The sequence below is a fragment of the Labeo rohita genome, chromosome 25, assembly GCF_022985175.1.
Source record: "Labeo rohita strain BAU-BD-2019 chromosome 25, IGBB_LRoh.1.0, whole genome shotgun sequence".
Classification (NCBI taxonomy): Eukaryota; Metazoa; Chordata; class Actinopteri; order Cypriniformes; family Cyprinidae; genus Labeo; species Labeo rohita.
Genome location: NC_066893.1, coordinates 1,674,542 through 1,700,324, shown reverse-complemented (window position 1 = coordinate 1,700,324; position 25,783 = coordinate 1,674,542). Strand labels below are relative to the sequence as shown.

Sequence of the window (25,783 nt, the reverse complement as noted above, 5' to 3'; positions counted from 1 at the left end):
AGTGGAGGCCTTTAGAGTTTTGGAGGGACGCGCAGTGATTGGTTTTCCACTGTGACGGACTCTGGCCAATAGACGACCAGCACTCTCTCTTAAAAACGGATCCTCAGGTCAAAACGCTATTATTTCTGTGTTGAGCAGCAGTGACAATTACAGGATTTTAATAATGAGTGGAAGAGGCAAAACTGGAGGCAAAGCCAGAGCAAAGGCCAAGACCCGCTCATCCAGGGCAGGACTGCAGTTTCCCGTCGGCCGTGTGCACAGGCTCCTCCGCAAAGGCAACTATGCCGAGCGCGTTGGTGCTGGTGCTCCGGTTTATTTGGCCGCTGTGCTCGAGTATCTGACTGCTGAGATCTTGGAGTTGGCTGGAAACGCCGCTCGGGACAACAAGAAGACCCGTATCATCCCCCGTCACCTGCAGCTGGCGGTGCGCAACGACGAGGAGCTGAACAAACTCCTGGGCGGAGTGACCATCGCTCAGGGCGGTGTGCTGCCCAACATCCAGGCTGTGCTGCTGCCCAAAAAGACCGAGAAGCCCGCCAAAACCAAGTAAATGAGCTGTAGCCTAAAAATGCAAAACACCCAAAGGCTCTTTTCAGAGCCACCCACTTTCTCTACAAGAGCAGTTTGAGTTATGATAAATTTGAATAGCTTTGCTTTTATACACACACTCCCTTACAAATAAAGTACAATAACTCGATGTGGATACGAGCAGCGCAAACAGCAATTTACGAGCGAGAAACTTTTTCGTTGGAGAAATCGCATCTTTAAAAACGTATGAAACAAGCGTTTAAATATTTAGTGTGCATCGTTTTATTGTGTATAGTAACACATTTACAACATGTTAACGCTGTTACACTGCAACAGGTGAATAGGGAAATAATTTCAAAAAATCAAAAGCAATATTTTCAAACCCGCTTAGTTATTACCCCACTTATAAATACAAAACGTAACTTTTTATTACTTCTGATTTTAACAGAGCAGCCTTCTGACAAATGTAAATAACAACAACAACAACAACAATAATAATAATAATAATAATAATAATAATAATAATAATAAAAATAAATAAAAACGCAGCATTTTTCAAGTCGATTAATGGAACACTGAGCAGACAACATTTTAGCGGGAAAGGCAAGTTGCCTTCTCTTGTTTGAAAATATGAAACGCTTGTTCATTGGCCGCCTTACACTGGACGTACAAGACAGCCAATCAAATTTTTGCTCATGCACCGCCCAATGTGGCAGAAAGTTTAAAAAGTTGCTACATAAGAAAGAAAAACATTCTGTACTGAAGACTAAAGCAGAAAACTCAAAACAATGGCAAGAACGAAGCAGACCGCTCGCAAATCCACCGGTGGCAAAGCCCCGAGGAAGCAGCTCGCTACCAAAGCCGCCCGTAAAAGCGCTCCAGCCACCGGCGGCGTCAAGAAGCCTCATCGTTACAGGCCGGGTACCGTGGCTCTGCGAGAGATCCGTCGCTACCAGAAATCCACCGAGCTGCTGATTCGTAAGCTGCCCTTCCAGCGTCTGGTCCGAGAAATCGCTCAAGATTTCAAGACGGATCTGCGCTTCCAGAGCTCCGCCGTCATGGCCCTGCAGGAGTCCAGCGAGGCTTATTTGGTCGGTCTGTTTGAGGACACCAACTTGTGCGCCATCCACGCCAAGAGAGTGACCATCATGCCCAAAGATATTCAGCTGGCCCGCCGCATTCGTGGAGAGCGCGCTTAAACACACTGTTTCTCCTAAACCCAAAGGCTCTTTTCAGAGCCACCCAAATGTTTACAACAAAGTGAAATTTCTATGTCTCTGTGTTTGTCAACACACTCAAAAATCTCACTTTAAGCACTTAGCATGAATATACAAGATACAAAGCAATCTCAAATGTTTTTCGTTAGTGTAATGGTTCTGTAGAAGAAGGGGGAAATGCTATTGTTATTGCATATATATATATATATATATATATATATTATACCCATTGAGAAAAAAAAAAAACATGCTTGCCTTATGTTTTTTTTTTTTTTTTCTCCACGGGTGTAATAATGATTCCAAATAGTAGTTCATATACAGAACTGGGGTAGATTATTTACAAATTGACTTAACTGCATTACGAAAATTAGTGTGTAGTTAATGACATAATATATATTACATATTTTAGACAATTTATTAATTATATAAAAAAGTATTTATTTGATTATTGCATTTTCCTGTTTTAGATAATCTAATAAAGCAATGTTAATATGTTTAATAAACATTTTAACATTGCTTTCACCCCCAATATTTTTTAATGTTTGTCGTTCACTATTACAGTATGTGCAATACAGTGCAGTATAACTTAATCAACTTAACTTAATCTGTTTTTCATAAATTCCACAATGCCAGTCTCATTATTTCATATACCTACTTCACTTTTAAAGTTATATATATATATATAGTGTATAACTGTCTATAACTGGTTTGGGTCAACCAGCAACACTGCAGGAAAAAAAGCTAAAAAAAAAAAAAAAAAACTAAAACCAGCCAGTTGGCAAGTCTTAGCTGGTTTGAAACTGTAAGTAGCTGGTTGTTCCAACTGGTCTCCCAGCCTGACCAAGAAAGTGGCCAAAACCCATCTAACAGACCAGCAATGAACAGCTAAGACCAGGCTGGATGACTACCAGTCAACTAGCTTAGCTTTTTTTTTTTTTTTCTTTTCTTTTTCCAGCAAGGAAATCAGATTGCAAGACTGCAACAAACATTTTAGGACAGCTGAAAGGATAATTGGTGTGCACTTGCCCAGCCTTTAAAACCTGTCCAGAATGAACAACCGGGCAGGTAATATCATCGCAGTTGTTATTATTTTTCTTAGTTTTATTTAAATGCTCTGCTATTTCGTATGCGACCCTGAACCACAAAACCAGTTGTAAGTATCACAGGTATATTTAGCAGTGGCCAAAAATACATTGTATTGGATAGATTTTTGTTTTATGCCAAAAATCATAGGATATTAAATAAAGATCATGTTCTATGAAGGTATTTATAAATTTCCTACCTCAACTTTAAAGGCGATTTTCTCAATATTTTGACCCTTAGATTCCAAATATTCAAATAATTGTCTATGACTATCTCAGTCAAATACTATCCTATCCTAACAAACCATACATGGAAAATAAATGGAAAGCTCATTTATTCAGAGCTCTTCAAAAAACAAAAAAACAAAAAAACATCCTGACTGGTTTTGTGGTCCAGCGTCATATATATAAAAGATTTTTAATTTATGTATTCCTTGGGTGTTTGCACACATGGAGAATTAAAGCTCATTCTGATTCTCATTATTTCACTGTTTTATTAGAGTTTGCCTTGCTGATTTTTACATCAATTCATATTTCAAGTTTAAAGAGTTCTTAGCATGTTTATCTGCCATCTTGTTTCCTTCTGCTCCAACATGCACTAGAACACAAAAAAATTAATAGCAGTGCCCTGGATATTAATTCTATATATGCAGGGCATTATTTCAAGTAGAACATCTTTATAAAATACTTGCAATATGTTTCACCTTTTGAGAAGCCTGACCTCTCTTTGGTAAGTGCGGGTGCATAAAAGTTTAATAAACGGTCAGACTTGTAAAGTCTATGTACAAACATACTGTATGAAGTCCAGAAATAATTACACCCGATCACCATGTGATTCTTTCAGATTCGCCGTACTGGAATGAATGACGTCTATGGTATGATGTAGCGTAGCTCCGACTTTGTGTGTTTCAATTAGGTCCTGTGGGCTACTGTAAAGCTCTTCTCGCATGACTTCGGTTCTCACAAGTTCTATTGTACGGTATAGAAGCTTGAAGAGTTGCAAACATGTCTGGAAGAGGCAAAGGCGGCAAGGGACTCGGGAAAGGAGGTGCTAAGCGTCATCGTAAAGTTCTGCGTGATAACATCCAGGGAATCACCAAACCCGCCATCCGTCGTCTCGCTCGTCGTGGTGGTGTGAAGCGTATCTCCGGTCTGATCTACGAGGAGACTCGCGGTGTGTTGAAAGTGTTTTTGGAGAACGTGATTCGTGATGCTGTTACTTACACTGAGCACGCCAAGAGAAAGACCGTCACCGCTATGGACGTCGTGTACGCTCTGAAACGACAGGGACGCACTCTGTACGGTTTTGGAGGTTAAATATATCCGTAGGATCATACAAACCCAACGGCTCTTTTAAGAGCCACCCACTTTTCCAAAAAAAAGAGTGTTTTTCATGTTGTAGTTGTTTCTACTGAGAGAAAAGAAAAAAACATCACAGAACATGCAATGATTTCACTGGTTTTACTGGTTAATTGATCGGCTTTTATTGGTGGCTTGTTAAAACCATTAAACGTTGCAAAACGCAAAATATTTTTAACGCTTGATGTAATATTTCTAACTGTATTTATAGTAGCAACCATTAGAATATCTGATAATTTGCGATGGGTTCTGTTGTTAGTAGGGTTGTGAATTTAGTAAATCACACCACGCTGTGAAACATAAAAGCGTTTTTGCCTTAAACTCGAGATTTTTATTGGTGTATTGTATTCATTCTGACATTCACTGAAATCCGTGTTCTCTCCAAAATTAATTTAATATGCACAATAGTGTTTAATACAAAAATAGTTTATTTTTTCTTCTTTCTTCGTGACTGTGACTATCACAAAGACATTTTGAGCGGGAAAGTCCAAGTAAACTGTGTGGGGAGGAGACGGGAAACATTCAAATTTAGAAGCCTGTGATTGGCGGATATGTCTTTCTAGTGAGGCCATTTCTAACCAATGAAATATGTTCCTTTCATTCATTGCGCAAAAAGACACAATCAGGGAGAGGAAGTCCAGCCCTCTTAAATTAGCATGAGCTTTCAATAAATACTCAGGATATGCGCCTAAAACGTTACATTGTGTTGTTCATCAAAAGCGAACATGCCTGAACCAGCGAAGTCTGCACCCAAGAAGGGCTCAAAGAAGGCCGTCACCAAAACCACCGGCAAAGGAGGAAAGAAGCGCAAGAGGTCCAGGAAGGAGAGCTATGCTATCTACGTCTACAAAGTGCTGAAGCAGGTTCATCCTGATACTGGTATTTCTTCCAAGGCGATGGGAATCATGAATTCTTTCGTCAACGACATCTTCGAGCGCATCGCCGGTGAATCGTCTCGTCTCGCTCACTACAACAAGCGCTCCACCATCACATCGAGAGAGATCCAGACCGCCGTGCGTCTGTTGCTGCCCGGTGAGCTGGCCAAACACGCCGTGTCTGAGGGCACGAAGGCCGTGACCAAGTACACCAGCTCCAAGTGAGGTGTGAACTGACTTCATTTACCACAACGGCTCTTTTAAGAGCCACCCATGTTTTCAGTTAAAAGAGCTTTCAGTCTTTTAATATGTGTGGTATTACACTGTTTTATTAAAGGTGAGTTTCTTTGGAATATGGAGAGTTACTGTAACAATACTTGCTTGTATCACACTTTGGTAGTAACACAAATCACTTCAAAAATACTGTTATAAAAGACACAGTGACGTTAATTATATGCGCTTCAACATCATACATGAAGCTTCATGTTCATCATGGTTCTATTATGATAATAATTACACTATTAAAAATAAGTGTTTTTCTCTGTTGCATATTATTTACACTGTTGAAACGCTGCATATTTCAGAATTTAAAAATGGAATATTCAAAAAGTACTTTAGCACTTTAAATATATTTAATAAATATAAAATCATTTGCATTTTAAAAATATTCGGACAGAGATAGATAAACTTAGTCTATACTTAATTACTTTGTCTATATTAAAGTGTCAGTTCACCCAAAAAATAAAATTCTGTCATTGATTACTCACTCTCATGTTGTTCCAAACTTTATTGCATGTTTTCGTCTCTACTGTGTCAAGTTGTGGATGCGCGTTCATGAGAGAATATTACCACAACGCGCATGCGCATGGCAGCACCAGCACCGGTGTTGACCCAGATATGGCGTTATGGTGTTGAACACATGCCTTATGCCTTGTTTACATTTAGAGAAAGATGCAGGCTGTATGAAAGCTATTGATCTGTGTCAGCACCACCACACGCATACGTCCACAACTGACACAGTATTTTTGTTTTCTTTGCGCACAGAAAGTATTCTTGTAAAAATACAGTTGAACCACTGATATCGCATGGACAACTTTGTCGATCATCTTGGTACTTTTCTGAGCCTTGAACGTGGTAGTACCCTTGCTGTCTGTGGGAGTCAGAGACCTTTTGGATTTCATCAAAAATATCTTAATTTGTGTTCCAAAGATGAACGAAGGTCTTACGGGTTTGGAACAACATGAGAGTGAGTAATTAATGACAGAATTTTCATTTTTGGGTGAACTAACCCTTTAAAACTCTAAAAAAGCATTAGCATTTGTATAGTTTCTAATCTGCACATATGTTTTGATACACTTGTTTTGCTTTACATTTAAACCAGGGGTGTCAAACTCAATTCCTGGAGGGCTACAGCCTTGCAGAGTTAAGCTCCAACCCTAATTTACCACACCTGATCCAGCTAACCATGTCCTTCAGGCTTATTTGAAAACTATATGGTTTGCGTTCTGAAGCAGGTTTGGAATAAAGTTTCTGAAAGGCTGCAACCCTGCAGAGTTTCAAGTTTGACACCCCTGTTTTAAACAAAACAACAACAAAACACATTTTCACAGTCTCTCAGATGTTTTGTGGAGCAGAGTATTGAGCTATATGGTTCTCATTTCGTAGTTGGAGGGATAGTTCACCGAAAAATAAAAATTCTGTCGTTAATTACTCACCCTCATGACATTCCAAACCCGTAAGACCTTTGCTCATCTTCTGAACGCAAATTAAGGTATTTTTGATGAAATCCGAGAACCTTTTGACTGTGCATAGACAGCCGTGCAACCACCACATTCAAGGCCCAGGAAGAAAGTAAGGACATAATTAAAATCGTCTATGTGATGTAGAAGATTTTTATTAATCAAAGTCTGAAGTAAACAAGTATAATCAATGTGAATATAGCTATGTGTGTAAGCTACTATTATAATCATGTATCTCTTGTATGTACGGAGGGCCTGCAGAAGGACAAAAAGAGGCCCAGAAAAGAGTGTAATGTGTAATTAAGTTAGTTTACCATCATGACCATGGATGTAAGGAGGCATGTGGGAGAATAATCAAGTTATTCAGATATTATGAACACATGTTTCCTGGGTAAAATGTATGCATTGTATAGGGGTAGAAGGACTATGTTAAACACGTCTTGTGGAAACAACTGTATAAAAGAGTGTGCAGAGACAGATTCTGGAGATGCTCTGCGGAGTCTCTCGGCTTTGTTGTCTCTGACAATAAAGTCTATCTTCTGGCTTCAAAACCTCAAGACTTCGAGTGATTTCTCACAGAAGTGGCAGAAACCACCACAGTGACATCAGAGGTTGAACTGTAGTTTTATAAAGCTACGAGAATAATTTTTTATGTGCAAAAAAAAAAAAATAAATAAAATGTTATTCAACAATTTCTTCTTTTCTGTGTCAGTCGTCACAGCACGTTTTAGAGAGTAGTGCATATGTATGGTGCTGCTGACGCGGGAGCCGGCTTTCTGATGTAGAACCTAGATGTCCTGTGCCTTATTTACAAGCAGAGGAAGACATGCTGTGCATAAAACAATCTTTGTAAGCATGTCTGAAGATTTCGATGGAGAGGATGACATGCAATTTTTTTGCCCAGCCTTATTTGAACCAGAATGTACAGATAATGAACTAGGAGAGATGGACGTTTTACGTCAGAACGCCGGCTCCTGCTTCAGCAGCACCACCCGCATTTCTCATAGTACTCTCGTGAAGGTGCGTCGAAGACTGACACGGAAAAGAAAAAATATTGTTGAATAAAGTCGTTATTTTTTTGCCCTTGGTGCACAAAAAGTATTCTCGTAGCTTCATAAAATTATGGTTGTCACTGATGTCACTTGGACTATATTAACAATGACCTTACTACCTTTCTGAGCCTTGAACATTTCAGCTGTGTTGCTGTCTACTCTATGCAGGGTCAGAAAGCACACAGATTTCATCAATATATCTCAATTTGTGTTCCGAAGATAAACAAAGGTCTTGTGGGTTTGGAACGACAGGAAGGTGAGTAAATAATTACAAAATTTTCATTTTTAGGTAAACTATTACTTTTAGTTCCACAGCTATAGACACACAATCATATCTACACAGACATGGCTGGAACTGCTCAAGCTACCCCTGCTCCAACAACTTAAGCGCCCAAAAAGAAATCTGCATCTAAACCCAAGAAAACATGCCCAAACATCAGGGACCTCATTGTCAAGACTGCGTCTGCATCCAAGGAGAGAAGTGGCATCTCCCTGATAGCCCTGAAGAAAGCTCTTTCTGTGGGTGGCTATGATGTGTATACAGGTTCAAAATTAATGTGAATGATGCAAAATGTATAGTTAATTCTAAAATAAAGATCATGGTAACCCACTAGTAATGACTCAGGTAATACCAAATACTTGTGAAGGAATTAATTTTTTTGGATCCGTATTCTAAAGTGAAGATCATGATAACTCTCTAGTAATGACTGAAATCATTAAAAGCTATTGAGGTATATGTAAGGTTTTGGATAGTAATGACTCAAGTGTTACTACATCCTTCTAAAGGAATTATTGATTATTTGCATCCATATTCTAAAGTGAAGATCATGGTAACCCACTAGTAATGACTCCAGAACCTCACAAAAACCTCAGTAGTTTTTAATATTTAGTCATTTGGTCATTACTAAGGATTATCATGATCTTCACTTTAGAATATGGATCCAAATAATTAGTAATTCCTTCTGAAGGATTTCATATTACCCGAGTCATTACTAGTGGGTTATGATGTTCACTTAATTATACAATTTGCATTATTCACATTAGTTATGAACATGTAGTAGTTATTAGTAGTTCTCTGGGAGATATGAAAAAAAAAAAAGTTATACAGATAGTTACTGATTAACTAATAGTGAACTACCATGTGTCCCGTTGTTCCAGAGATGAGACCACAGACAGAGATTAGGTGCAAACCAATAAGGAGTTTTACTGACAATAGGGATATTCTGGAGTGCAAGTATGAATAGAGCAAATGGTATGCTTATCTGAAAGTCCTTGTATAAGTTGAGTGATATCAAGAGTTTGTGAGGTAAACCCAATGATGAATCCAACATGTAGAGAGAGAGAGTCCGGGAGTAGAGAACGCAGGGTGGTCTGGAGCTAACATTAGAGTGTGAACAGTAAACCAAACAGTGAGATACTGAATGCCGGGGACTTATATAGGGCGGGGCAAAGTGAAATCAGGTGATGGCAATCAGTACTCAGGTGATTGGGAGCGGGTGTGCAGTGACGTAGATGGTGGGGGTGGCTGTGGTGAATGCCTTGACACCATGTTCAACTTAGTGCTATGAGTTACTGATTCGTTAATCAGAGTTTCTTGTTAGTCAATAGTAGTTACTAGAATGTAAATAGTGCAATAGTCATTTGTTCCTGTGTAGTTATTCATTAAAGATGGAACAGTATTCTAAAGTGTTACCATTAAGAAAATACATAAAAATTAGCCATTACATTAGACCCATTACATTTACTGAATTTGAATTTTTTAGATAGTTCACTGTCTTCAACCATTAAAGGCGAAGTCCACTTCCAATACAAGGATTCACTTATAATGTACTCACCCCCTTGTCATCCAAGATGTTTATGTCTTTCTTTCTTCAGTCATAATGATGTTTTTTGAGGAAAACATTTCAGCATTTTCTCCATATAATGGACGGCTATGGTGCCCCGATTTTGAACTTCCAAAATGCAGTTTAAATGCAAATATGTTTTGAATATTTTAAAATATGATAGTAGTTTTTCGACATACCCTAAAACTGTCTTTAGCCAGAATACACAGAGTTCAATGAGAGCAAGGCAAGACGAGCGTTTGACATTAAAAAGTATATAAATTGTATTATTTTTATGAAAATAACCAATCGTTTTGCTAGATAAGACCCTTCTTCCTCAGCTGGGATCATTTACAACCGCATTTGGGATCGTTTGAAGCCGCATTTAAACTGCATTTTGCAAGTTCAAAATCGGGGCACCATATCAGTCCATTACATGAAGAAAAATGCTGAAATGTTTTCCTCAAAAAACATAATTTCTTATGACTGAAGAAAGAAAAACATGAACGTCTTGGATGACAATTGGGTAAGTACAGTAAATGTGTATCTTTGTTTTGGAAGTGGACTTCTCCTTTAAGCCGCGTTAAACGTTTTCTTTATAACGCTTTTCTATCAGATGAAAACACTTAACAGGCTTGCACTTTGCTTTCATATCCAGGCCTGCTTGTTTGCATATAGTTTGCAGCATCAGTATACTAAATTTAAACTTTTAATATTTCTTTCTTAATGAATTAAGCCACGTTAAGTTTTTCTTTATAACTCTATGGAAGGAAAATACTTAACATGAAACTTTATGCATTGCTTTCATATTCTGGGCTCCTCTGCTTTCAAACTCTTTTCAGAAAGGCACATACTATCCACATAGCTTTAAGGTGAATGGAATATTTTATTCATATCAACATTAGTTATTGTTAATTTTCAAAGTGTAATTGGTCATTTAAATGTATGTTTTTAAAAGGAAAAGGTATAGGTATTGGTACCGGTATCAGTATCAGCGATACTGGCCCTATATTTACCTTCTATCAGTTTGATACCAAAATCGCCCACCCCTAATGATGTGGAGACAAACAACTCCCATGTCAAGCTTGCCATCAAGTTTGGAAACCAAAGGCACTGGTTCCACCGGTTGCTTCAAGCTCCATAAGAAGCAAGTTGAAACTAAGAAGAGGCCTCCTAAAACCCGGCACCAAGAAATCTCCCATGAAGGTAAAGAAAACGGCCACAAAGAACCCTAATAAGAAGGCAAAGAAACCAGCAAAGAGTCTCAAAAAGGCCAAGGCAGCCAAGCCTAAAAAGTGGCAATATATAGCATTTCTTTGCTTTTCCTGTATATGTGGACATATATTTAATGTGCAATTGTATACTTTTTTTTTTTTTTATGTTCTACTGCTTTTAAACGCATTTTATATGTTTATGCATTTAAATTTTCTGTTCATTCACTCAGTCATTATGACAGATGAGAACGAAAGGCTGGCAGAGAGGGCAGGAGTTTGGAGTTTTGGAGGGACGTGCAGTGATTGGTTTTCAGCTGTGGTGTACTCTGACCAGTATATGAGGAGCACTCTCACTTGAATACTAATTGTCTTCTGTCATAGTGTTGCCAGCTTAGCAATTTTGTTGCTAAATTTAGCAACTACTAAATTTAGCAGATTATACATATAGATTAAAGCACCCTCACAAGTTATAGAGGTTAAAGTTTATGAAAATGCTTTTATATAAAGCATATTTCATATTTTATATAAAATACATATTTTATGAAACATGCTGAACTCTAAACCTGCTAGAAAATCAAACCCATAAATCTAAACAAACTGTGTTCCAAGTTTGAGGTTGATATCTCAAAAAATGAGCTTTCAGTAAGATTGTGTTGGGAGTAGTGTCAAATTTTCCCCATGAACAAATAGCACCATCTATGAAAAAATAGTATAGTAAAAGAAAAAAAAGTCAACGTAGAAGTTTCAAGGGTTGCAACCATGTCTGGAAGAGGCAAAGGCGGTAAAGGACTCAAAAAAATGAGGCGCTAAGCGTTTTGCGTGATAACATCCAGGGAATCACCAAGCCCGCCATCCGTCGTCTCGCTCGCCGTGGCGGTGTGAAGCGTATCTCCGGTCTGATGTACGAGGAGACTCGCGGTGTGTTGAAGGTGTTTTTGGAGAACGTGATCCGCGATGCTGTTACCTACACTGAGCACGCCAAGAGAAAGACCGTCACCGCCATGGACGTCGTATATGCTCTGAAACGTCAGGGACGCACCCTTTACGGCTTTGGAGGTTAAATATATCGTTTCGATCATCCAAACCCAAAAGGCTCTTTTAAGAGCCACCCACATTTTCCTAGAGAGTGCATTTTATAATTTAATTAATTTATTTTATTTAGAATTTTACACACAGTCTGAGTTCTTTATGGTTTACCGTTATTATAATTAATAATAATAACAATATGTATCTGTTTTAGTGGCACTAGTTTGAGCATGCTCTGACGTATAAAATATTATTCTCGAGTTTATTTTTTTTGTTGGTGTATTAACTGATTCCTGATAATCACTGAAATCCGTGATAATATATTGTGCACAATAGTGTGTAAAACAGAAGTATTTTTTTTAATGATTGATCAGACTAGTGATGTGTCGTTCGCGAACGAGCCGGCTCTAAGAGCCGATTCTTTGTAGCGAACGAGAAGAGCCGACTCCCGTCGGGGAGAGCCGAATCTTTTGCCGTAAGTAGGGGCGAGGCTTCATTTGGGAACACCATGCGGCTAATCACATGGGAGGACCCACTAGGATCAGTCGTACCATTATGTGAAAGTAGGAAAGGGGGCGCATGCCAGGTGAGGTACACAGGTACAGGCCAGGTACACAGAGCGACAGAGAGAGGCGGGGGAGACGGCATTAAATGCGAGTCCAAATGCGCCTGGTTAAGGTAATGGTAGGAAGACTCTGCATTGTTGCAACATCGGTGCCCTCAGAGAGTCTTCTCAAAAACAGGATAAATAATTACAGAGAGGAGAAATCGCATCAGCCCATCCAAGCTGAGGCATCTGATATTTCTCAATGCCAACCTGCACTAAAGACAAAAGTGTTTTGTTATATGCACTACCGTTCAAAAGTTTGGGGTCAGTAAGACTTGTAATAGTCTTTAAAGAAGTCTCTTATGCTCATCAAGGCTGCATTTATTTGATTAAACATATAGAAAAAAATTTATTCCTGTGATGAAAAGCTGAATTTTTATCAGCTGTTACTCCAGTCTTAAGTGTCACATGATCCTTCAGAAATCATTCTAATATGCGGATTTATTATTAGAATGATCAATGTTGGATAATATCAACAGTTGTGCTGCCAAATATTTTTTGGAACCTGTGATTTTTTTTTTTTTTTTCAGGATTGTTTCATGAATAACAAGTTTAAAAAGTACAGTGTTTATTCAAAATATAAATATTTTATAACAATGTAAATTATTTATTATTAACTTTTAATAAACTTTTAATTATTAACTTAATACATCCTTGGTGAATAAAAGTATTAATTTCTTAAAAAAAAAGAAACAAAAATGTACTGACCCAAACTTTTGAACGGTAGTGTATGTTTGTTATATATGTTAAGACTTTTCCCTTTATTTAGGTTATTTGATTTGTTTGCTGTGGTTGTGTTCAATTGTTCAATTAAAGTTTTATTAAAATGTTAAATAATAGTAACTGTGTATTTTTTTTTAATGAAAAATAAGGAATTAAAAAAGTTGCTTACCAATACACAAAACATTTACAATTGATAAATTTAGTGATACTAAATAAAGAGCCATTTGGGAGCCGTAAGAGCCGGCTCTTTTAAGGGAGCCGAGCCAAAAGAGCCGAATCTTTGAAAAGAGGCGAACTTCCCATCACTAGATCAGACATTTTGAGCGGGAAAGTCAAAAAAGAACCGTGTGGGGGAGGCGAGGGGAAGCGTTCAAATTTAGAAGCCTGTGATTGGCGGATTTGTCTGTCTAACCACTCCTTTTCTAACCAATGAAATGTTTTTCTTTCATTCATTGCGCAAAAACACACAAGCAGGGAGAGGAAACCCAGCCCTCTTAAATTAGCATGAGCTTTCAATAAATACCCAGTACATGCTTCTAAAAGAATATTGTGCTGTTCGTCACAAGCCAACATGCCTGAACCAGCGAAGTCTGCGCCTAAGAAGGGCTCAAAGAAGGCCGTCACCAAGACCGCCGGCAAAGGAGGAAAGAAGCGCAAGAGGTCCAGGAAGGAGAGCTATGCTATCTACGTCTACAAAGTGCTGAAGCAGGTTCATCCTGATACTGGTATTTCTTCTAAGGCGATGGGGATCATGAATTCTTTCGTCAACGACATCTTCGAGCGCATCGCCGGTGAAGCTTCTCGTCTCGCTCACTACAACAAGCGCTCCACCATCACATCTAGAGAGATCCAGACCGCCGTGCGTCTGCTGCTGCCCGGTGAGCTGGCCAAACACGCCGTGTCTGAGGGCACAAAGGCTGTGACCAAGTACACCAGTTCTAAGTGAGGCGTGAACTGATCTCAACTACTCAAACGGCTCTTTTAAGAGCCCCCCCATGTTGCCATTTAAAGAGCTTTCTTTGTTTTTAGTGTTTGTGTGTGTGTGTGTGTGTATTTTTTTTTTTTTTTTTTTTTTTTTTTTTTTTTTTTGCATAAACTTTGTAGCTTGAGCAAACAATAACAGTCATTACAATATGCTTGGATTTTACGTTCTTCGTAACGCCAATTATTTATAAGATACTGTTTTAAAAACGGTGACGTTGGTTCTGTGTGGTTCATCAACCATCTCCATGTTCTACATGTAGAACACTTATTTATAATTACCCTTTATTCACATCAGCATCTTATATATAATATTTAAAATCCCTCAACTGATAGGACGCATATAGCTAAATCACTGGATGGTAGGCTTGATTTGAGGATACTGTCAGAGGCTAATCTACTTAAAAAAATGAATAAACAAATAAAAGTTCTTTATTTGTTCCAGTGTTTACGTGGACATATATTTCTTGGTTGTTTCACCACCTTCTGCATTAAACGTATTTTATAGTTAACTTAAATTTTCTGTTAATTCAATCATTTATTATTTACAGCGGAGAAAGAAGAGGCTGGCCGAGAGGGGAGGGGTTAAGAGTTTTGGAGGGACGTGCAGTGATTGGTCTTCAACTGTGACAGACTCTGACCAATAGGCGATGAGTACTCTGTCTTAAATAGTGGCTGTTTTGTGAAAGCGTGTTTATTTTTACGCTGTTCAACTACAGTGTCAGCTCAGATAGAAAAAAAAATGAGTGGAAGAGGCAAAACCGGAGGCAAAGCCAGAGCAAAGGCTAAGACTCGCTCATCCAGGGCAGGACTGCAGTTTCCCGTCGGCCGTGTTCACAGACTTCTCCGCAAAGGTAACTATGCCGAGCGAGTTGGTGCTGGTGCTCCCGTTTATTTGGCCGCTGTGCTCGAGTATCTCACTGCTGAGATCTTGGAGTTGGCTGGAAACGCCGCTCGGGACAACAAGAAGACCCGTATCATCCCCCGTCACCTGCAGCTGGCGGTGCGCAACGACGAGGAGCTGAACAAACTCCTGGGCGGAGTGACCATCGCTCAGGGCGGTGTGCTGCCCAACATCCAGGCTGTGCTGCTACCTAAGAAAACCGAGAAGCCCGCCAAAACCAAATAAATGAGCTGAAGTCTGAAAATGCAAAACATCCAAAGGCTCTTTTCAGAGCCACCCACTTTCTCTAGAAGAGCAGTTTGAATCATGATACTTTTAAAACGCTTTGCCTTTATATATATATATATATATATATATATATATATATATATATATATATATATATATATACACACACACACACACACACAAACATATATGCATGTAGCCTATGATAACTTAAGCTGTGCAGCGCAAACAGAGTGAATAATGACATTATTGTCAGAGGCTGATGCCTTATAGAGGACTGGCACCTATAATAAGATATGAAAGGCGTGTTAAAAGATTTAGTGTGAATCAATGTATTATGTATAATCACATTTACAATACGTTAACGCTGTTACACCGCAATAGGAGGATAGGGAAACAATAATAATGAAGCCAACATTCAACCCCACTGTCATGTGTAGTGTAACAACAAAAAGTAAAATTTTCATTCTTATTTTAACAGAGCAGCCTTCTGATAAACATACATGTAAAGAAAAATAAAGTTCAATAATGGGACACTGAACAGACAAAATTTGAGCGGGAAAGGCAAGCAGCCTCCATTTATTTGAAAACGTGAAACGCTTGTTCATTGGCCGCCTCACGCTGCCACGTAGAAAACAGCCAATCAAATGCTTCTGCTGACGCACCTCCCAATGGAAAGAAAGTTTAAAAAGTTGCTGCACACAGAGAGCAGGATAGAAAACGCGAAACAATGGCAAGAACTAAACAGACCGCCCGTAAATCCACCGGTGGCAAAGCCCCGAGGAAGCAGCTCGCTACCAAAGCTGCCCGTAAAAGCGCTCCAGCCACCGGCGGCGTCAAGAAGCCTCATCGTTACAGGCCGGGTACCGTGGCTCTGCGAGAGATCCGTCGCTACCAGAAATCCACCGAGCTGCTGATTCGCAAACTGCCCTTCCAGCGTCTGGTTCGAGAAATCGCTCAGGATTTCAAGACGGATCTGCGCTTCCAGAGCTCCGCGGTCATGGCCCTGCAGGAGTCCAGCGAGGCTTACTTGGTCGGTCTGTTTGAGGACACCAACTTGTGCGCCATCCACGCCAAGAGAGTGACCATCATGCCCAAAGATATTCAGCTGGCCCGCCGCATTCGTGGAGAGCGCGCTTAAACCCCCTGTTTCTCCTAAACCCAAAGGCTCTTTTTAGAGCCACCCAAATATTTCTAAAAAAAGTATAATTTTCTCGTCTCTTTTGTGTTTGTTAGAAACTCATAGCTAACACGTGACATAAATATGCGAAGTATACAGCGATCTTAAGTATTTTTCGGTAATGCAATGCTTTAGTAAGATCTAGAAAATGCTGTTAGATTATTTTTGACTTTATTTGCCACGTTAATTTTATCTTGTACCATATTTAAAATAAAAAAATAGAAAGATTAAGAAAATATATTCCATTCTTTGTTTTTAACTACATAAAGTGCATTAAACATTGTCAAGGTTTCCAAAACTGGGGATTGTGAAGGATCTAAGGATCTTCAAATGCAAACTCAAAAATGCTAATAAATCATAAAAATGTTATATAGAAATAAATAATTACAAAATCAATCAAAATAAAACATTTACTAAACATTAAAAATATTTTGTTAGTTTACCCGCATGTCATGTGACCATAACCAACTTCAGAAAAAAAATTCAGGGGAACTTCAGGTAAATATATTAGGTGAAGTAAAAGAGAATCACATGAGAAAAATAGTTTGGGAATTTTGGAATTCATGAATTTGTGCATTTTAATGCAAATGCCTAAGAAATGCATGGTTAAAAACATACAGAGTAATAATAATAAATAAAAATAAAATAATAATAATTAAAAAAAATAAAATAATAATAATAATAATGATAATAACAATAATAATAATTCCTCACGCGCAAGCATAATTTGTACAAAAATAATTCATAGGATGAACTCAATTTAATTGAGGGCAGGATTTCCATCCACTAAATATGTGTAACCCCAACTCATAAGAAACAAAATCATGCAATGAAATGTAATTAGGTTGGGCTGACTCAATTTGATCAAATATAGTTTCAATGAAATTGATACATTTATGAAGTGATTATTTTATGCTTCTTGAACTCAAACTAAAACATGGTAAACTGGTAAACAAATAATTTAGCAATCAACTTGTCAGGCATTAGCCATAAGATGGCTTGTTATATCCATGGCAAGTCCAAAGTAGTTTATTATTATTATTATTATTATTAAAGCAACTTTAACTCATGTTAGCAGGTCCTCAATCCAAGCACATGCTCTACACTTCACCACAATGGTAACCCCCCCAAAACACTAACACGCCAGAAACTGTTTTAAATACAAACATAGAAGAATATTAAAAATTAACAAGTCTCCCAATTTTATCATCTTAATAAAAAATGCAAAAAATAACATTTTATTTCAACATTTACTCTCCTTATCCAACCATGTGCAAAGCATGATGGGAAGGGGAAGTCCACTTCCTAGTTAGACAAGTAAAATAATTAATGTACTCAACTCAAATGAATTAAGTAAAGTGGTTGTAAACTAATTAACTTAATTTACTTAAGTAAATTGAACAAGCATCAAATGTTATTTTTGGCCTCCTTAATAATTGAAACATCTTCTTTCAAAATCAAAATATTGAGTTGATCCAAAATGCAACTGTTTCAAGTCAGTTTGACACAATGCAATTGTTTAATGGGAAACCTAACACAATGGTGTTAAATTAAAATGATTATTTTAAATAAACTGAACAGTGTTGTAGAACAATTTTGAGTGTATAACAGCTCTAAATGTATGCCTTGTGGACAAATTTGGGCACAAAGTTCTCAGGGAGTCAAAAACACATTCTCTTTTGTCAGACTCAATCTGTGGCCTCAGATGACACACAAGAGCAAAAACAAGAACTGTCTTCAGATTAAATAAGGGCTACTCTGATAGACAATCTTCTTGTGCATGGAATGACAGAGGCAGCACAGTGTTCAGCCAAATTTGAACTGATTCTCTGTGGCCACCATAATCAGTTGGAAAGTTCAAAAGAAGAATGGATGTTTTTTTTTTTTTTTTTGCACAGTTTATTTTTACACTGTATTTTGGTCATTTCAATATATTCTTGAGTAGAATTGCAATATTACCACGTTAGGATGGAAGAACTGGCCTGCAGTGACATACAGTGCTGCCTAAAAGTTTGTGAAACCTTTAGAATTTTCAGTGTATGCCCTGTTTTAATTAATAAACAGGAATCTATCAAAGTCATGTTTGTTGATGTGAATCATGGCATGAAGTAGATCTCTGAGAACCTCCAAAAAAAAAAAAAAAAGTTGTTGTTGCTCATCTGGATAGAAAAGGTCACAAAACCATCTCTAAAGAGTTTGGGCTCCACAAATCCACAGTCAGACAGATTGCTTACAAATGGAGGAAATTCAAGACCACTATTACCCTCCCTAGGAGTGGTCGACCAAAGATCACTCCAAAGCAGACTTGTAGTAGTCTTCAAGGTTGCAAAGTTAGTGTTCAGCGCTCCTACATACAGTCAGTTTCTCATGAGAACGCAGATTATTACTACATGTTTGGGCTGGCATTTCTTTAAAAAAAAACAATTAATCATATTCTCTGCATTAACGTGAATCATATTCAACCATTCTGAAAGGTTACTATAAATATATTTCCTTCCGGTATGTGCAATCTGAATAATAAATAAATATATTTCCCCACTAACCTGCCGCATCCTCATGAACAGTATTTTTCTTTTATTGATCACAGTTCATACCTGATGAATCTACAGTTTTAAATGAGTTTGACAAACACCCTTATGAAAAAACACTATTACTACAAATAGCCTACCATTGTTAAACTATGGACAGTGTAGTAAAAGCCGAGTTAATTTGTGGTTATATGGTTTAACTTCACTTGCAATTTTTGGTTTTATTTGTAGTAAAACCATGGCTAATTTGTTTGTGTGCGTTGGTGCTCATATTCCGGGCCAATACGGCTTTGTCCATTGTTTAAAATGACTGAATGAATGTGAGGTAACTGCCTTATTTAACAATGTTAAACATTTAAATAACTTTTAACAGTAACGCTGACAGTGCAGCTATTGAATATTTATATTTTGGCATTAGACTATACAGTAAAATGATGACAGAATATGACGGAATAGTGACTAACATATTTAATACAGATAAATAAAGGTTCATTACTCATCAAGGTGATCTTATTCATCAGATCTCACAAACTGTGTCGTAATTAGGCCATTATAGAGCACTGACACCCTGTGGTGAACAATCACGTATGATTACTAGCCACCGCTTTCTCAGATCGGTTTATGTTGCATTAAAACTTCACGTTCTGTTGAATTTGGAAAATTCTGTACTCAAATTCTTTCAACCAAATTTGAAATCATCCTGCGAAATCTCATTTTATTTGCATTGAAGTCAACAAGATGATTACAGCGCATTGAAAATGTACATAACCGGAAATAACTGAGCCGTACGATTTCAAAACGGAAGTGCGTCACGAGGCTCAGTGCAAGTAGTCCATTGCAGAAATGTTTTGTGGATGGATGAGACCAAAATAAAACTTTTTGGATTCAAATGAGAAGTGTTATGTTTGGAAAAAGAAAAACAGTTATTCCATCTGTGAAACATGGTGGTGGTATCATGGTTTATGGCTGCTTTGCTGCATCTTGGCCAAAATGACTTGCCATCGGAACAATGAATTCTGAACTATACCAGCACATTCTAAAGGAAAAAGTCAGGACATACATTTATTTAGCATCTTTTGGTTGACATTAATGACAGATAGGTATTTAATTAGGAATGCTGTCCCTTTAAGACAGAAGGCATGCATGTAATACTGACACATTCAGTTTTTACCCACCTGTTTACGTTTACTTAAGCCATAACTTACATTATTTACGTGAGATACTCACATTTGAGCACTAAGAACATTTGAAAAACAAAATGTAGTTTGAAAATTTGGATTTGTGTTTAAGGACTTAAGAAAATGAGTGATGGTTTCAAAAATGTGTTTTAGCAATTCAGTAAAAAAACAAACAAACAAACAAACAAACAAACAAACAAACAAACAAACAAAAATTGTTGTTGTTTTCCCAACTGCTAACAAGCTAAATTTACTTTCATTACACTGTAAAGTGATATTACAATAGATGAAAAGCAGTGGACGATAAAAGTTTAAAGACCAAACAACAGAATATACAGTAAACACACCTTGTAATATACTGTCAGTTACAATGAATAAATACCTAACTAACTAAATAAATGAATTCAACATCCTCTGCCAAGTTGCACTACAGAATTGGTAATACTATATATAGTATTATACTATATCAGTTATACTATAGCAGTTTCTTAGTCTTCTGACAAAAGACTTTCTCTGCCTCCCCCTAGACAGTCAACTCTCAGTTCTACACAAATACAGTGTATGCAATAAATACTTGGCTACAAATCAGTTCAACAGTTATGAGTTTGGGGGAGTGTGCTACAATATTTACAGTACAAAGAATAGTGAAAGTTCTCTCATCTCAAGTACTGCTACTATGTACTGTAACTGCAATGTGTAAGTAGTGTAAAAACCCTGTAGATGAGCCTGCAGGCCAGCTTTCCTTATGCTCATTCCATGCACAAGAACACAGTCAACTATAGTTCTCTGTATTTCATCAGAAACAAACGACCTTTGACCTTGTCCCCTTCATTTTTCTTTTCTCCTCCTTTTCCTCTTTGTCTCCCACTACGAGGATTCGTTTTCCAAAACATTTGGAAATTCTGAAATTTGGTTTTCAGTTTTGTGTTTCTTAGTTATATTGTGTGTTTGTGTTTTTAAAATGAGAACATGGTTAAACCTGTGCAAAATGATGTTGTCCTTGTGTAGAGTTTTGCAGAAAACACTGAGCGAACTGAAACGTGTGAAAGCAGGTGAAATGTGTTAAACGTTTTGAGAAATGTGTCTTTATTTGAGAACTGTATAAATGGTTTGGAAAATTGGGCCAAATAAATTAGTTATAGTGAGTTAGCAATCGGAAAAAAACAAAAAAAAAAAAAAAAAAAAAAAAAAAAAAAATATATATATATATATATATATATATATATATATATATATATATATATATATAAATTTATTTATTTCAATGTTCTTTTATGTCATGTATTAATGATTATTTATGTATGCATTCCTTGTATGTTTGCACACAAGGGCACATTTTTATTAGTTTTAATTTCCCTTTTTACATCGATTCATCTCAAGCAAGTTCAAGGAGTTCTTAACATGCTTATCCGCCATCTCATTTCCTTCTGCTCCAACATGATCTGGAACCCAATAAATTAAATAACAGTGTCCTGAATATTAATTCTATATATGCACTGCATTATTTAAATTATAAGATCTTTATAAAATATTTGCAATGATATATTATTTTTCAAAGCAATTGAGAAGTCTGAGATATTTTTGGAAAGTGTGGGTGCATAGATTAAGTTAAATCGTGAACAATTTAATAAATGGTCAGACTTCTATGTACAAAACACACTGTACGACAAATTACACCCGAACACCATGTGATTCTTCTAGATTACTGAAATGAATGACATGTCTCCTATGAGGTAGCATAGCTCCTCCTTCGTGTGTTTCAATTAGGTCCTGTAGGCTACTGTAAAGCTCTTCGCGCACGCTCTCAGGTTTTACATATTCTGTTGTACAGTCTGAGAGCTTGAAGAATTGTAATCATGTCTGGAAGAGGCAAAGGCGGCAAGGGACTCGGAAAAGGAGGCGCTAAGCGTCACCGCAAAGTTTTGCGTGATAACATCCAGGGAATCACCAAACCCGCCATCCGTCGTCTCGCTCGCCGTGGCGGTGTGAAGCGTATCTCCGGTTTGATCTATGAGGAGACTCGCGGTGTGTTGAAGGTGTTTTTGGAGAACGTGATCCGCGATGCTGTTACCTACACTGAGCACGCCAAGAGAAAGACCGTCACCGCCATGGATGTCGTGTATGCTCTGAAACGCCAGGGACGCACCCTGTACGGTTTTGGAGGTTAAATATATCAGTACGATTTTACACACCCAAAGGCTCTTTTAAGAGCCACCCACCTTTTCATAAAGAGTGTCTTTTATATCGTTTTGTGAGTCAAGTAGGAGTTTCACTCTATTTCTTATTTTTTATTGTATTTTATTTTTATTTTATATTTTATTTTATTTGGTTTATCATAATCATTATTTTATGTATCCGTTTTAGTGAAAGTAGTTTCAGCATGCTCCGATATATAAAAACTAACTATATAAATAAAATAAAAATATATAAAAATACATAAAAAATAACTACTTTTTTTTCAGTGGTGTGTTAATTTATTTCTGATAGTGAAGGCTGTGTTAACGTATTGTGCACAATAGTGTGTAAAACAATATAAGTAGTTTTTTTCATTCTTCATGGTTGTGAATCGTCACTGACATTTTGAGCGGGAAAGTCAAGAGAAAGAACCGTGTGGGGGAGTCGAGGGAAAACGTTCAAATTTAGAAGCCTGTGATTGGCGGAATTGTCTGTCTAGTCACTCCAATTCTAACCAATAAAATGTTTCTTCCATTCATTGAGCGAAAATACACAAGCGTGATTTGGCTTGAAGTACCCCAACGGCTCTTTTCAGAGCCACCCATATTGCCATTTAAAGAGCTTTCTTTGTTTTTGATGTGTTTTAATAAATGGGTTATAAATATAAATTTTATTCCCCCCTCCATCTTGTCACTACAGTGTACTTAGATTTCAGGTTCTTTCAACGCCAATTATTTCTAAAATACTGTTTTAGGACAGAGTGACTGAAGTTTTGTGCAGTTCATCAACAGCCTCTATGTTAAAACCATGTTTAAGAAGAAGAAGAAGAAAAAAAAAACTTTCTTATAAGCTGTAAGACTAGTCTACATTCTTAAACAGTCAAAACTGTCAAAAACTGTTGTATGTTTTTTTTTTTTTTTTTTTTTTTTTTTTTAAGTATTCTTTAAATAATAGAACAATAAGTTATTTTGGACAGTCAGTACCAAGGACACTTGTAAGGCCAAGGACTCAAATTAAAAGTGGAGTTGAAAAAAATAGAATGATATTTTATTTTACCAACATGTTTCAGTGCATGTACATAGGTTCATATAAATATAGAGTAATAAGTAAGAATTTAGCTGAAACAGAAAGTTTGTAACATCATGAATGTCTTTGCTGTTACTTTTAATCTGTTTAATACTAAAAACACGGTAGTTTATAATGTTACAAAAGCTTTGTATTTCAGAAGTATGCAATTCTTTTGACATTTACAATAGATTTAGTGATATATTTCATAGATAGATAGACGTACTTGCTTTTGACTCGAGCTTAATTACATCGCCTGCATTTAAAAACTTTTTATTATATTTTGCGCTGTGTTTAAAAGGAAAATCATTTGCTGGGGCTCTGAGACGCTCTGTAGAGCTGAGTGTTGAGTCTACACGGTTCTCATGTGGTAGTTAAGTTCCGCAGCGCCGCTCAGCGCTTCATTATTTCCAGACTGTCGACGTGTGAGACGTATCCGCTCAGAGACATGGCTGAAACCGCTCCAGCTGCCGCCGCTCCTCCGGCTAAAGCTCCCAAGAAGAAGTCGGCGTCTAAACCCAAGAAAACGGGCCCGAACGTCAGGGACCTCATCGTCAAGACCGTGACCGCCTCCAAGGAGAGAAGCGGCGTGTCCCTCGCCGCCCTGAAGAAGGCTCTTTCTGCGGGTGGTTACGATGTGGAGAAGAACAACTCCCGCGTCAAGATCGCCGTCAAGAGTTTAGTAGCCAATGGCACCCTGGTCCAGACCAAAGGCACTGGCGCTTCTGGTTCCTTCAAGCTCAACAAGAAGCAAGTTGAAACCAAGAAGAAACCCGCTAAGAAAACCCCCGCGAAAGCAAAGAAGCCTGCTGCCAAGAAACCCGCCGTCAAGAAATCCCCCAAGAAGGTGAAGAAACCGGCAGCCACCGCAGCAAAGAAGGCGACAAAGAGCCCCAAGAAGGCCAAGAAGCCTGCAGCTGCTAAGAAACCAGCCAAGAGCCCCAAAAAGGCGAAGCCAGCAGCCGCTAAGAAAGCAGCCAAGAGCCCCAAGAAGGTCAAGGCAGCCAAACCTAAAACGGCGAAGCCTAAAGCAGCCAAACCCAAAACGGCGAAGCCTAAGGCAGCCAAGCCTAAAAAGGCGGCACCCAAAAAGAAATAAATGTCACTCTTTGTGTATGTTTCTTCCCAAAACAAAACGGCTCTTTTAAGAGCCACCTACTTGCTACAGTTAAAGAGCAACATTTTTGTTATCTTAGTTTAATCATTTTTTCAGAAGTAAATGTTTCTATCTCAGTAGTAGCACAGTGCAGTCTGCAACGTACCTAAAAAATCTATTGATGATTAGACTGTGTTCACATCAGCATCCTAAATATCTGAAATAATATCTGAAACAATACGTTTTAATGAAATATTTAAAACACTAATTTCTTAGCTTTACTGATGTTCACATTTATTACGTTTTAATTACATGCTTACCCGAGGTTTGCATTCAATCACTTGTGTTTTATATAATTGCACTGATGAGAATATATAAATGCATTTAAACATGCATGTGTTTGTCCTTTTTTTTTGACAATAGATTACAATGAAAAGGCTGACAGAGAGGGGAAGGTTTTGGAGTGTTTGGAGGGACGTGCAGTGATTCGTTTTCAACTGTGACTAACTCTGGTCAATGGACAAGGAGGACGGTCTCTTAAAAACTAATGGTCAGGCTACAACGCTGTTATTTCTGCATTTGAAAACAACAATAGGAGTAGCAATTCAATAATGAGTGGAAGAGGCAAAACTGGAGGCAAAGCCAGAGCAAAGGCCAAGACCCGCTCATCCAGGGCAGGACTGCAGTTTCCCGTCGGCCGTGTTCACAGGCTCCTCCGCAAAGGCAACTATGCCGAGCGAGTTGGTGCTGGTGCTCCGGTTTATTTGGCCGCTGTGCTCGAGTATCTCACCGCTGAGATCTTGGAGTTGGCTGGAAACGCAGCAAGGGACAACAAGAAGACCCGTATCATCCCCCGTCACCTGCAGCTGGCGGTGCGCAACGACGAGGAGCTGAACAAACTTCTGGGCGGAGTGACCATCGCTCAGGGCGGTGTGCTGCCCAACATCCAGGCTGTGTTGCTACCTAAGAAAACTGACAAGCCCGCCAAAACCAAGTAATTGAGTTGTAGTCTGATGAATAGGTGAAACACCCAAAGGCTCTTTTCAGAGCCACCCACTATTTCTATAAGAGCGATTTTAATTACTTTTTAAATATGAACAGCTTTACTGTTCTTGTCACTTTTTTTTCATTACATATTTTTATATATTGACTTGTGCTGTGTCTACACTGGACACGAGTGGAACTGCACAAAATTATTCTTAG

General features: G+C 38.0%; 8 protein-coding genes and 1 pseudogene across 8 annotated transcripts; all 9 read left to right on the top strand.

The window, feature by feature from the left end:
- Positions 1-139: 139 nt before the first annotated feature.
- Positions 140-5,649, top strand: LOC127156636 (histone H2A-like). Its single transcript, XM_051099587.1, has 2 exons — positions 140-535; positions 4,957-5,649. Exons 1-2 carry the CDS (start codon positions 164-166, stop codon positions 5,284-5,286), a joined length of 702 nt encoding a protein of 233 aa, XP_050955544.1. The 5' UTR covers positions 140-163; the 3' UTR covers positions 5,287-5,649.
- On the top strand, positions 1,301-1,747 carry LOC127156594 (histone H3-like). Its single transcript, XM_051099545.1, has one exon. The coding sequence runs from the start codon at positions 1,317-1,319 to the stop codon at positions 1,725-1,727; it is 411 nt and encodes a 136-aa protein (XP_050955502.1). The 5' UTR covers positions 1,301-1,316; the 3' UTR covers positions 1,728-1,747.
- Positions 3,808-4,165, top strand: LOC127156620 (histone H4). The gene has a single exon (XM_051099572.1). The coding sequence runs from the start codon at positions 3,833-3,835 to the stop codon at positions 4,142-4,144; it is 312 nt and encodes a 103-aa protein (XP_050955529.1). The 5' UTR covers positions 3,808-3,832; the 3' UTR covers positions 4,145-4,165.
- Positions 5,650-11,648: 5,999 nt separating the features above from the next.
- LOC127156626 (histone H4-like) lies at positions 11,649-11,950 on the top strand (annotated as a pseudogene).
- A 1,860-nt stretch (positions 11,951-13,810) lies between these two features.
- LOC127156611 (histone H2B-like) lies at positions 13,811-14,216 on the top strand. Its single transcript, XM_051099563.1, has one exon. It carries the CDS (start codon positions 13,817-13,819, stop codon positions 14,189-14,191), a length of 375 nt encoding a protein of 124 aa, XP_050955520.1. The 5' UTR covers positions 13,811-13,816; the 3' UTR covers positions 14,192-14,216.
- A 728-nt stretch (positions 14,217-14,944) lies between these two features.
- LOC127156600 (histone H2A-like) lies at positions 14,945-15,380 on the top strand. Its single transcript, XM_051099552.1, has one exon. It carries the CDS (start codon positions 14,969-14,971, stop codon positions 15,353-15,355), a length of 387 nt encoding a protein of 128 aa, XP_050955509.1. The 5' UTR covers positions 14,945-14,968; the 3' UTR covers positions 15,356-15,380.
- Positions 15,381-22,076: 6,696 nt separating this feature from the next.
- Positions 22,077-22,436, top strand: LOC127156618 (histone H4). Its single transcript, XM_051099571.1, has one exon. The coding sequence runs from the start codon at positions 22,101-22,103 to the stop codon at positions 22,410-22,412; it is 312 nt and encodes a 103-aa protein (XP_050955528.1). The 5' UTR covers positions 22,077-22,100; the 3' UTR covers positions 22,413-22,436.
- A 1,403-nt stretch (positions 22,437-23,839) lies between these two features.
- LOC127156578 (histone H1-like) lies at positions 23,840-24,615 on the top strand. Its single transcript, XM_051099527.1, has one exon. It carries the CDS (start codon positions 23,933-23,935, stop codon positions 24,581-24,583), a length of 651 nt encoding a protein of 216 aa, XP_050955484.1. The 5' UTR covers positions 23,840-23,932; the 3' UTR covers positions 24,584-24,615.
- Positions 24,616-25,167: 552 nt separating this feature from the next.
- On the top strand, positions 25,168-25,578 carry LOC127156631 (histone H2A-like). The gene has a single exon (XM_051099583.1). The coding sequence runs from the start codon at positions 25,192-25,194 to the stop codon at positions 25,576-25,578; it is 387 nt and encodes a 128-aa protein (XP_050955540.1). The 5' UTR covers positions 25,168-25,191.
- The last annotated feature ends 205 nt before the right edge of the window (positions 25,579-25,783 follow it).